The 13,127-nt window shown below is 47.4% G+C and overlaps 1 protein-coding gene across 12 annotated transcripts in view; it reads right to left on the bottom strand.

Annotated features, from left to right (window-relative positions):
• Nucleotides 1-3,420: 3,420 nt before the first annotated feature.
• Nucleotides 3,421-13,127, bottom strand: part of TMCC1 (transmembrane and coiled-coil domain family 1) — an 84,761-nt gene continuing 75,054 nt past the window's right edge. For 11 of the 12 annotated variants that reach the window (XM_062636028.1, XM_062636019.1, XM_062636104.1 and 8 more), the window contains 2 exons: nt 10,257-10,392; nt 3,421-7,665 (listed from right to left, as the gene is read on the bottom strand). In XM_062636028.1, the coding sequence (XP_062492012.1) occupies nt 7,351-7,665; nt 10,257-10,392 (451 nt within the window). In that variant the 3' untranslated portion in view covers nt 3,421-7,350. Of the gene's footprint in view, nt 7,666-7,697; nt 8,299-10,256; nt 10,393-13,127 lie in introns of those variants that run through there. The other variant, XM_062636052.1, reaches the window with a different exon arrangement.

Genomic DNA, 13,127 nt, shown 5'->3' with positions numbered 1-13,127 from the left:
AAGGGAAGGATTTTTAGCAGCCCAATTAAAAGACAACTTCCGGTCAGCTCCCTTCTCGTACCAGCTCCCAGCCGTGCTGTTTCCCCACCACGAGCAGCCCTCGCTCTGTCCTCCTCCCCAGTGAGAGCCGTGTCTCCACCTCGCCCCCAGGTAATCAGCTGCACAATTAGCACTTGGCAGGGGGTGGGAGCTGTGAGCAGCACCTGAGAAGGGGGACGCGGCAGAGAGACGAGGGGCATTTTGATAACAGGAAAGAGCAGCTTCAGGAGGAGCCTCTGCAGGCCCCTGTCCCCCCGGGGGAGCAGGCAGCTTGTCCCTGCCCGCATCGGTTTGAGAACCATCCTCTTGTGCCGTGAGCTATGCCCTAGAGCAGCTCCCTCCAGAGCCGCGGCGCGGAGCCGCACGGTCCCATTGGGAGCAGACGCGGGACCTGGCGCTGAGCTGTCACGTTGTGTGCAGCGCCCGGAGAGCAGCTGCGAGCCTGAGCGGGAGAGGCCTCTGCTCCTCCGGGCCAGCCCCGGGGGTTGCAGCCGAGCGGAGGGCTTGGACCAGCGGATCCAGACGCCAGACACTGTGAGAGCGCTGAGCAGGGGCGCGTAGTCCCAGGTGACGCCACCAGGTGGCGCCAGAGACCGGAGGAGGCCACGGCCTCGGGTGGGGCCGGGAGCGGAGAGTGGGGTGTGACGGCCGGGTCAGCTCGGCCCCTCGGCGGGAGCGGGCGGAGGGCACCGGCGCTGCCGGCTCCACGGGAGAGCTTCGGGGAGGGTTTTTGCTGGGGGTGAGTTAGACCAGAACCATTAAACCGCCCCGTTCACCACAGGGATTAAACCGATTTGGATGGGGGTGGTTCAGAGCAGACCCCGCGGGAGGCCCCGGGCAGCGCCGCGCCCCGACCCGGCTGCCCGGTCTGCGGGGCTCTGCCGCCCTTTGGGGCTCGGGGCGCCCGCGGTCCGGCCCCCCCAGCGACAAGGTGCATGTCCCGGCTGGAAAGGGAGGGACGGGGCAGGCAAACACCGATGGCTGTCACAGCCTATTTGCAAAGCGGGGGAAATGCAGCTGTGAGCAATGCAGGAGCGGAGCTGCCCCGACACACGCGAGGGAGGTTGCAAAGGAAGGTTTTGGGAAGGAACAGAGACGAAGCTCCCGGGCACTCTGGCAGAGCTCGGTTGTACCCATGGCGCGGATCACGAGCGCCTCAGGACGGAGGCAGCGCCGGGCGGAGCAGAGGGATGCTGTTTCCTTGAAGATGCTTTCGGCTGAGGAGCGCTCCGCCACAAACGTGACCTGCAGGGATCCCACGGGCCCTGCTCTGCGGATCGATGTGAGCAGGATGTTGACTTCCGAACACCCCACCTGGCTCCCAGGGCGTGCCCGAGGCGAGGACGAGCCGAGCCGACCCCGCTCACAGCAAAACGAGCAGCTCCCGCCCTCGGTCCCCTCACCCGGGTCTGCGTCTCCCTCCAGTGACATTTTCAGCCAGACCAAGGGTGAATGGGAGTTGCCTTGGCCCAGGGCTTGTGTTCCCATTACAGGGCTGGAGAAACACACGGGGCATGTGCGGGCAGCAGTGCCTGAACCAGCTCTAACGGAGAAGCTGCTGGCGAGAGGGAGCAGCCCCGTGTCACACTCACAGTGTGCTGTCACACTCACAGCCCCCTGTCACTCACAGCCCCGTGTCACACTCACAGTGTGCTGTCACACAGCCCGGTGTCACACTCACAGTGTGCTGTCACACTCACAGCCAGCCCCATGTCACTCACAGCCCCATGTCACACTCACAGCCCGGTGTCACACTCACACCCCAGTGTCACACTCGCCTCACTCTGCTGGCCACAAGCTCATGGGCCACTTCTTAGCGCTCCCACTCCCTGTGCATCACAGCCAGTGCTAGGCAAAAAAGGTCTCTTCAGACCATGGAATGAGATACGGATGTCCTGAGGGCTGTCACGGCTGAGATGTGGTACCTGACCCCTGTGGGATTTCAGTGCTTTTGTGTGTGCAGTGGAGGAAGTTTCACAGTCCTTCAGGCCTTTTTATTGCAAGGGAACCTGGGTGTCAGCCGCGCACAGGAAGGGCTACAGGCAAACCTGCACTGGGGAGGTAGGCTGGAAGCAGCACAGCTTCCCACCCTGCTCTGACTGCTCTCTTCAGGCAGTATTTTCTCTGTTTCATCAGCATTCCCCATTGTGTCCCTTCGGGAAAGGACCAGCACAAGGCTGGAACAAAGGCCATGCCTTGGTGACTCTTATTCTTAACTCCAGGGGCATCTGGGTAGGGAATGAACAACCCAGCAGAGCTGGTTTGCCCTGGGATATTTTGCTTTCATGCTAACTCAGGCAGCAGAGAACTCACTTCCCGTTTCTGCTGACTTCAGTCACAGGGGGAGGCTCCACTGAGGCCAACAAACCACCAACCAGCACTGTCTTTTACAGGAGACAGTGGATTTGGCGCTTGCTAAAAACCAGCTTGAAGACAGAAGTGTCGTAGGGAGCTGTCTGGTTGCCCGTTTCCACCACCAACACATCAATGTATTCTGATCTGACCCATCAGAACAACTGTTCCAGTGAGGAAGATCACCCAGTTCTTCATCTCCATCGTGTCAGCCCAGCCTAGCTGTACCCTTGCCACATTCCTGTTTGCCCCCCCAGGCCTGGGTGGAGCTATCACACCACTTCCCACAGGATAACTAAAGAACTGAGTAAGGACTCCTAATCCTCTGAATTACGGGATTAGAATGCTGGCGTGGGAGGTGGCCACTGTTTTCACCCTCAGTCATCATGTCCTGTTGATCCTGAGCCACATTCAACAACCACACCAAGTCAAACCAGCACCGACCAGGTGATTACCCCAAAAGCATGCAGAAGCATCACACTTCACACCCAGCACCATGTCCTGTCTAGAGCCAGGCAGCTCTAGCAAAAGCAGCACCATGCACTTGCCTCATTCACAATCTGCTGGAATTAGCATTCTGGTTGCGGGGAGACGCTGGGATCTGCTGCTGCAAGCAGCTGCTTTGGCTTTTTGAGCTCTTGCTGGGTTTACAGCACTTCCATCTTTTTGTGCAAACAGAGAAAATGACGTGGTCCATTTCCCCTTAACAAAGTTGTTGCCAACTTGGCATCTGTGGGGATGGGAATGGTGGTGACCCTGTGGAGAAGCTCCCAGACTCCAGGTGGACTGGAAGGAAACAATGAGGAAGAACACAGTGCTGCTCTTCCTCCTCCTCTGCCCGCAGAGATCAAACAACGCAGCCAATGGTGGTGCATGGCTGATTATAGGATGGAGTTGGATGACAGGATCTATGGAGAACTTGCTCAGATTTTAAGCTCTGAGGGCTCACACAGCTTTAACACCCCCCACTTCCTTCTTGACCACCCTCTCTCCTCCCCATCCCTTTGGAAACATCCAGACTGGCAAGTATTAATAGCTGAGGTCTTTATTTAAAGTTTTTTATATACAGTAAAAGTGTCACAGATAAATCTGTGACAATCAGACAAGACAAATGTAAATCTCTCTCAACAATTAGCAGCTTAAGATCTATAACTACAGTGTTACGTTCACAAGTGTCATTTCTGTACTTTTCAACCCGTGCAAGTGAGTTTTCTGCTTATTTTTTTTACACTTTTAAACCACACTTACAGCTAAGTCAATTGCCTACTACTATACCACCTGGCATACACAACACAGACACACAGGAGGTTTAACTCTTTAGCCATATTCAGAATTCACTTAAAAACCGGCAAGATGATCCAATCTTGAACCCCTTTGTAGCTTGGCTTCTTCTGCTATAATGCTGCTTCTTTTTTAATAGTAATAATAATACCCCCCCCTATTTTCAAAGCTGAGAGACAGTGTTTTTCTGTCCCAGTGCAACACGTACAGAAGTCAACATTGAATCTGAACTCACGGGATTGGAACAGCCCAATTCAGTACTTGCTGTGAGCATGCTGAGTAACATTAAACTAAACTAATGAACCTGAGAGAAAACTTGGTAAAATTTAAAATGGTAATTTTTTTTTGCATCAAGATTTTCTTTGTTCTTTACATTGACAGAAATGGATGAAATTCATTTGAACCCCAATTTTGATGAAAAGCTGCTGCTTTTTGAGCTCTTTTCTTCTTCCCTTTTTATAAGCCAAGTTGTTATGTGCTAAACATACCTAAGCAACTTCAGAATAGTTTCAACTCTGAATACAAAATGTCTTGGGAAACATTCTGCAACTCAGAGACGGTCACTAAAAAGTTTACATCCATAAGGAAGGCTAATGAAAGGTACTCACACGCACACTCACCCACCCGTAGCGGAACTGTCTTCTACACATCATCCAGAAATGCTTCATCAAGAAAGCAAACACAACCACTTACAAAGAAAGGGAGCTTTAAAGCTAGAATCACATTTCCAACAATATGACCATTGTTAAGCTATCAGAAATCATCACAGACCTTCAAATTGAAGAGGGAGAAAAACCCCAAAACATTCTGCTAACGCAAAAGGTGAAACACATGGCAGTTGTGTTGGGATATGAGAAGTGGATGCAGCATCATAATGGCATTACTGCAGACAACTTTCTGGAATGGAAGAAACTGTCGAGAGAGAAAGGGACAGACAGACAGACAGACATTGTCCAGAACCATATGTACATGGCCTTCACCAAACAGTTTTGAGGTGATATGTTTCTATTAAGCCTGCGCCTTCTGGCAGAGTAGCAAGTGGTATTTACTGAAGACTACACAGAGTTCAGACACTAAATTAAATTAGGATATAAACAAAAGGAGGGACAAACACTTCCTTCAAATACTACAGACGAGTGGCACTGTGTGTCCAGATCCATTGGCTCTCAACTCCTTCCTGCTTGAGCAATTCTAGAGTGATCAAATCTCAGAAAAATGGGTGCAAAGGCAGGGTTTCAGAAATAAAGGCAACGAAGTCATGTGCCAAACCAGTTCTTAAGAGTTATTCACACCTTTGTTTCTGATAAAAACTACATAACAGGAAAATGATAGCTACCTGTATCCCTTGAATCAGCCCAAGAAGGGTACTAAACAGAACAGAATCTCCCTGGAGCTAGAGGCATGGCTGAGGGAGGGAATATTTATGCAATCTTTGCTCTATCTACAACTCTGTAGAAAGCTGATTATTTTTGGCTTGAGTCAGTTGCAACTGGCAATTTGTGTTTTAAGTAGGACAGGAGCAGACAGTGCACATAGTGACAGGTGGGTGCTGGGGTCCCTGGGGAGGAGGTACCTGAGTTTCCTGTGATTACACACAACACACAGCATCTCTGAAGGGAGAAGGATGGTGGGATGGTGGAGGGCTTATCCCTGCTCGCAATCAGAGACCCTCAAAGTTGTTTACCTACTCTGAGGGAATTTCTCAGAACCCACAATTTGCATCACAGCACAAAACCCCAGGCTTCTGTGTGCCTACATGTGATGTGCATGTTCCATGTATGTATAGGTATGACTTTAACTGGTTTAGGTCACTTGGGCAACATTTGGTTCCTAAAAGGAACTTAAGCCTGGAAGGAAGGAAAAGTAAGTCCTAATTTAAAGATAAGATCTAACTTTGAAAGAGAATCCTGGACTCTTTTTGGATTCCATGGGGACAAAGTTGAACCTTGGCTTGGTGAAAGGGACACCAGTTAAAAAACGAGCACAGAGTGAACGCAGCTTCCCCGCACACGAAGCGTGGCTGCCAGTACCAGCAGATCACCACCACCAGCACGTGGTGGTGACCTGCTAGGATGTGACAGTTACAGTTAAGCTGACATTTCCTTTAGAGCCTTGGAAAGGTATCTACACCCAGTACCTGCCCCCGTGGCTGAGAAAGAGGATGCTCTCTATGGCATACCACATAAATACAGTGTACAAAGACCTTGACACAGACACACAAATAATCTTACCAGAGCCTGACAGGAGGAAAACTTTGGTTTCACTTTTTAGGGGGTTATTTAAAAATTAAATAAGATAATTCTGAGACAACCATTCTTTTAAGTGGGCTGTTGATTTAGTATTTCTTTCCTTAAAAGAACCTGTCTTTTCCCCAGGAAGGAATGAACAAAAATTCCTTATTCTTATCCTGAGGCCAGGATTGACTGATGACAAGCAAATGATAAACACACTCTCCTTCACATCTGGAAAAGGGAAGAGGGAAAAAAGCCCTGCATGACAACAATGGGTGGAGACATGTTACTCATGATGCTGCATCTGTACACTCAGGAGGCAGATAAATGGCATAGGAACAGCGCTGCACTCCTGCTAGGCTGGCACTAAAAACTACCCTCTGCCATCCTCAAAACTGTTTCAGGACAAGACGGCTCACAATTGTTCACGCATTTCTTCATTTAAAAACATCACTTCTTTATTTAAAAGGAAAAAAAAAGGAAAAAAAAAAGTAATGACCACCCCAACCCCTTAAAAAAAAAACCAAAACAACAAAACCCCCCCGCAAAACCAAAACAAACAAACCCCAATAATAATAATAATAATAATAATTATAATAAAAACTCCTATTAGAAACAATAAGGAAGCACTGAGAGTTGGAGTATTACACTCTTCAAGTATGCTGTTTGGATTTTTTTTTTTAATCTGTGACTATACACATATAAAAAAAACCTTAAAAGTGCGACCAAGGGCTTCTGCTTAAAGGTAAGTATTTCAAGGACTACTTCAAAATACTGTAGCACGACTGTGCAGTTACTGTGTATGGCATGAGGCTTCCACTTCATTTGCTTAGCCAAGTTAGGCAGCCTTACAGACAGTTATTGTAAGTCAGGTTAGCACAAATGGCGAACCCAGACGCCGAGCTGGGAAGGAGATCCACAGGTCGTTGTTTTTCTCTTGTTAAGGAAAGAAACCACTCTGAACGCATACATTTGGACATGGAATGTGAGCAGACTTCACAGTAAAGGTTTAGTGTTACAGGTTTGCTGTGGTACCATCATTCAAGGCTGTGCACTAGATTTAGCTTTGCGCATCTTAAGCTAACCACGTTCTCTTCTTCCTGACAGGTTTAGTACAGTAGTTCAAGCCACAATTTAAATTGCCCATTGGTATGCTCCAAATTTCTGTATTTTATTTATTTCTTTTGTACACTTTAAAGAATTTTAAGATTTGCATCCAAAGAGAACCATGCTACATAAAAATTATCCAGGATTCTCGCCAAAAAGTTCTTGAGTAAAATCTAAAAAATACTATTGCAATGCGTCTTGCAGAGAAAAAACGTTATTCTAAATGTAAACAAATTCACTCGGACACTTTAAAACTTCAGCGCAGTAGCTGCTGACTAATCTTTGCCACATGAGCTCACCAAGAGCGCCGGGGACGCGACGCAGCCGATTCCTGCCGCCATCATCTGGGGGGAGAGAAGAACCGTTCCAAGTAGCCGGTGATGGCGTCCCAGTGCTTCCACAAAAAGGCAATGAAAACCACTATAAATAAAGTGCTGAACGTCCTATTGCGAGTCTTCATGAGGGGCACGACGCAGTTGGCCACAGTGGAGACGAAGACGAGGAGGACGGCCATGACGGCCAGGAGGATGTTGATGAACTTCCCCAGCAGATTCCTGGCCGTGGCGTTCTCCAGCCCCTCTAGCTGCACCACTTGCTGCTGCTGCTGCTGCAGCTCCATCTTGGAGATACGGGTCTGGCACGCTTCCAGTGCCTCCTGCCAGCAAGAACACACAGCTGGGTTGCCAGTGCTCCACAGTGCCAGCCCATGGCTGTGACCTCACCAACAAGGCCAGACCAGGGCCACCCTCCTTAAGCAGGACATGAGTCACTGCACTGATTTCATATCCTGCAGCAGGAGGGCAGGAAGCTGTGCCAAGGAGGGTGAGGAGCCCCTCAACTAGGTGCTGCAGTCTGCAATGCACCATCTCATTTACACCAGAGAGGCTTGACAAAGGTGACAGGCTGGGTACAAGTCAGGCTTCCTTAAAAGCTTCAGCTGCCACTTTGCACTGTCAGCTGGCTGCCTGTCCCTGCATGTGTGGTGCAGTGGTCACCTGAGACTTTACCATCCTTCCTGCCTTACCATGGGAGCCAGAGAGAACAGGATGCTGACAGCCCTCAGCAATCAGCTTTTGTCAGAAAGGGGGGTGTTACCTGGTGGGCTGCTCACTTCTGCTTTGGTTTCAAGGGACCACTGAGGGGACAAAGGTGCTATGTCTGGCAAGCACTCTTCCTCCTCTTCTGGGATGCACGTTCCCAGAGCCTCCCATTTTCATCACTTTCCTTGCTTGTGTTTATCCAACCCTTCTGTAAGCCCATTCAATTCTCTAGTCAACCTGGCAGAAAACTAAGTCAACAGAAACAACTAACCAAAAAGGCTTGGCCACATTCTGCTTGCTTAGTGAGCACGAGCTCAGGGAAAGGTTTGAGAAGTACTAAGGCTGGGGCTGCACAGCAGCATGGTGTGGCATTGCCATAGCTCTGGGTGACACTGCAAGGGCTGGAGAAGGAAGCTGTCTAGGAGATGGGTACGAGGCATGAGATTTAGGAAACTGCCTCTAGGAAGAGGCAAACCAAAACTATGTGGAAGGAAGAGACTATCCTGGACAAAACATCTCTAAACTTTTGACTTGGGGTGATTGCTTATGGACATTTCACCATGTTGAACCTCAAGAGGACCAACACAATCCACAGTACAACACTGATGACTTGCAGTGGGTGGGCTAGGGAGAAGAGAGGTTTTAAGGCAATTAATGCAGTGAGACATTTCTGCTCTTGGAGATACCAAGTTACAACTTTTCCGTTAACGCTCCCTCAGTGTTACCTTTCTCAGACATAAAGGCCACCATCAGGTAACATCTAGAAATCTGCAGCAAGCAGCAGTCTCTCTCAGACTGATCACTGCAAAAGGAACCAGGACTCTGGTCCTCTGCAGCATCAGCCCATGCTCTTAACTAGTTTTTCATGCAAGAAAACTCAACACTTAACCTTTTCCCCAGCAATGCTGAGGAATAGTCTGACCCCATTTGCAAGTTCCTGCTTTACGATTCAGCGCTTTTAGTGAAGACTAAACTATTGAGAAATCCCCACCTCAGTTTAAGTTTTGAACCTTTCTTCTTCCTGCTGTGTTAAATTGGAGAGGAGAACAAAACTTGAGTATTGTAACATTCCCCCAAGGGAAAGGCTCCTGTTTACTCTATCAGAGGCCATGGCACAATGTCCACAGACACTGATTTACTTTAACCTCATCTTAAAGGTCATTGTCACCTGTTACATTTCTCTGTGATTGCATCATGTCAGTGGAGGTCAATGAACCATGAGGGCTTCTCTTCAGTAACAGCCCATGAAAGCACAGGGCAAAACTGCTCAGCCAGTTCTCACCACGGGCAGCCTGGAAGGACATGGACTCAACTGGACTTGCAGCTGGATCTACAAGTGTGCCAAAAGCACAGCCTGCTGTGTCTGCAGAGGAAATCACCTGGCTGCAGCACCTCGAGGGGTTGGAAAGAGGCAGAACTCTGGCCCACAGTGCTCTGCTCACACTTATAAATATCTCTCATCAGCGATCAGAACAGAGATGCCTGCTAAAACTAGCACAACAAGCACTTAAAATGGATGATAGACCCATTTCTGAACAGGCCTTTCTTTTTTAGATTTGGCATCTGCCCAGATTATTTCCCACGTCTTTTGCTCTGTGGAAAACCCTACAACTTCATTACCTCTGTTTCCATAGCTTTGGTCTTGTGCATACTGAAAGAAATTTCTCTTTTAAAAACACCTCCTTGTTTGGGCAAAACCAGCAGAAATAATTGTTTTCTGACTCAATGCAGTGGATACCCAAAACCATTTTCCCTTAGCTATATGTGACCACTGCTGTAAAATTAGTGACACAGGAACACACCATAGGGTCTGCTTAGTGGAAACACTACTGTAAAAAAGGTGCTTAGGTCACGTCCCATCGCTTTCAAACACGGCCCTCCAAAATCTGTGCAAAACACGGCTGCAGGCTTCCACTTTGCTACACCTGAATTAAAACCACTGCTCTGGAGGGAGGGGAAGGCTCCCCTGCAGGTGAGCCTGTTGCTGCTGCACTGGCACAGCCATCACAGGAGAAGTTCCTTGGAGAGATACCAGGGGGTCAGAGATTGAATAAAGGCCCTTACAGAACTCTCCATATGGAGTTTAGCAATAAAGCTACGAGGATTAAAATCAAATATTGAACCACAGAAGTCTTTCAAAACTGAATGAGCTACAGAAAGAGCAGGCTGAAGGCAGGACTTGAGTCTCCTTGCTTCTGTCACCCACCTGGATGTCCCGGGCTCGCTCGTAAGACTGATAGGCAATTTTCTCCTCCATGCTGGCCAGCTCCTGTTTTAAATTGAGGATCTCATTCTGATGGAGCTCAGTCAGGTCATTTAGCTGCTCTTCCAGTCTTTCACATCTAGAAATGACACACAGTACAGTAGCTTTAATGAGAGGAGGATGACAAAGTTACACCAGTAACAATCAAACAATGATCATCATTGACTTTTTACTGCCAACTTTGTGGCATCTCAGTCATTACACACATGTGCATTACAGTGTAAGGCCCTCTCACTGGGAATTAAGGAAATCCTTTCTACCAGGTAAGGCAGTGTTTGTCCTGGGGGAAAACACAGCAGTTAAATACCAACTGTCAAGGACAGAATTAGAATAGAGCAAGTTATTCCCCAAACTTCAGTGTAAAGCCAACAGTTCCCTTCTAATACCATAAGCTCTTAAGCATTTCCATCTACACTTGAACAGTGCAGGCACAGAAATGACACAGACAGGAAATGTGATGATGCCTCAGAGAACACGACAGCCCTGACTGATCTCTGCATGTGAGGTCACATGGATATCTGACTTATTTTTTATCTCCCACAAATGATGCAGGTCAGCTATCAAAGACCATCACACTGGTCACAAGGAGGGCACATGAATCATTAACCTGCAGGCTTATTTTTCAGTTTGGTCCTATGAGTGGCCTGGGAGCAGTCCTGAGTTACAACAATTCTGAGAGATGCCATGCTGCTCCTCATTGAGGGAGTTCTAAATTGACTTCAATGATACCTCCATCCTGTTGTTTTAGCACTTTCAAAGTATATTAGGGATACTTTGGCATTTGTATGTAGTGCTTCATTTTTTAAATTCAAAGTCCGTATTTACAAGTAACTTCTGCTTCAATACCCGTTCAGAATCAGGCAATTATTGCTATTACTTCCAAAAGGTAACACACACACAGAGTGAGGCTGCAGCCAGAGGCTGGGAGCAGTGAGCAGGGCACCATCCACATCACCCCTTCCACCATTCTTCCCGCCTGCTTCTCACTCCTGCTTCATTACAAGTGCTAGTAACTAAGGAATGGGTACAGCTACTGTGGCCGTGGGGTTTTCCCACTCTTTGTTGTAACAGCATGGAAAAGGCTTACCATACAGCTCTTATCATCTGACCCTTGATACTAATAGCTGAGAAGTTTCTAAGGAATTCAACAAAGAGATAATTCCTCATTTTAATTTCAGTTTCCCTCTGACTCCATCTGAATTTAATTCATATACACGCATATGAAATGAATCAACAACATTTATCTAGAATGATGAATTTAATTACAAGTTCTAAAACCAAGGCAAAAATCCTGCTTCTGGGTTTTGGTTTTTTTTTTTTAATCAGTTTTTTTGGTGCTCCACAAGCTAAATATTCAGGTTGTGTAGGCAAAAGCTTGCCTTTAAAAGCAGTCTTGGGTTTTGTTTTTAATTGAAAAGCCTGAAGAGAACTTCCATTTCCATTCCCAATGCAATATTGCTTCAAACTAAGGAGGAGTCAGCCATAGCATGACCATTTCCAGCAATGAAACACATGTGGTCAACTAGCAGTGAGGCTGAGACAGCTGCCAGCTAACCCAGCTCAGGCCAGGAGGTGCCACAAGAGCTGTGCAATGAGAGGACACACGAGAGAACTGACCTCTCAGGAACAACAAGCTGCAAACAAGGGAATAGCCACGGAAAGACTGGCTAAAGAAGGAGGTAATTAATACTGCCATTTGTTCCCACCCAACTTAAACCAAACCAGCTTGCCAACCACCAAGAGGAAACCACAAGTAAACCCATCAAAAAGCAGCATCAATTATTTGAAATATATTCACTTTGTTAATAGATTACAAAAATCTCAAGGGGGTTTATTACACAAAAAGGGACTTGAGCATTTCTGAAAATATCATGATTATGCCTTTTAACCTCCTTCCTTCAGAAAGCAGCTGTTTCCAGGCAGCTTAAATCCTGTTCTCTAGCAAGAAACAATTGTATTTTCACAACTTCAAAACTACCTCAATCTACAGGAAACACAAGGAAACACTGCAAATCTGTATAGGCAAGAGTTTAAGTACAGTGTTATTTGCAAGAGGCCTGGCTCCTGCCCTGTCTGCAGGACTACAAGCTTGCTCCTGAACCATGCTTCACCTCCCTGCTCGACCCCAGAGCTGCTGCAGTTTATACCCAAGAACCACTCTCACTTTCAAAAACTGGTGGTAGGGAGCTGCTGGAATTGGGTTATTTAGAAAACAAAACAGCACACCCCCTTCTCACACTTGATTTTGAAATTACTCTTCCTCCATTTACCTCCTTTTCACTCCTTGTGCCATTATCTGCAATTCAGAAAAAGTTTTCCTTGCTGTTTTCTACTGGTGCTCAAATCTGACAAGCTAAGAGGGGTTCATGTGACTTACAGAGCCCAAAGCCAGGGTTTTCCTGCTGAAGGATGGTTCACATTTAATTCAGAGGTATTACAGAAAGACCACTTCTCAAGAGGGTTAAGATTATACTCACACTTCCCTCTCTAACATGAGTGCCAGTCTAAGCAACAGACTTTAACTTGTCTGTGAATACTGCACTGCCTTGAATGATGAATTCCACTTTACGTCCAGTAAATTCCTCACTGGAGTCCAAGAATTATTTTTCCACTAGCTAAAATGTGAATTTTCTCCTCAAGTATTACTAGCCTCTAGATTGACATGCTCCTGCACCGAAACTTTGCTGCGTAAAAGCCTAGTGCCAACTGTCACGAGTACCTTGGAGAACATCAGAGGTGGGTGCTTGGCTGGAGTGTGAAATATGGAAACATTCTATTCAAAAAAGCCATGTCAGACTTCCACATGTTCTCTGA

This window comes from Pezoporus occidentalis, unplaced genomic scaffold, assembly GCF_034315485.1.
Source record: "Pezoporus occidentalis ecotype Australia unplaced genomic scaffold, CSIRO_AGI_Poc_V1 ctg114, whole genome shotgun sequence".
Lineage (NCBI taxonomy): Eukaryota > Metazoa > Chordata > Aves > Psittaciformes > Psittacidae > Pezoporus > Pezoporus occidentalis.
The sequence above is the reverse complement of the archived record's forward strand: the minus strand, read 5'-3'. Positions and strand labels throughout refer to the sequence as shown.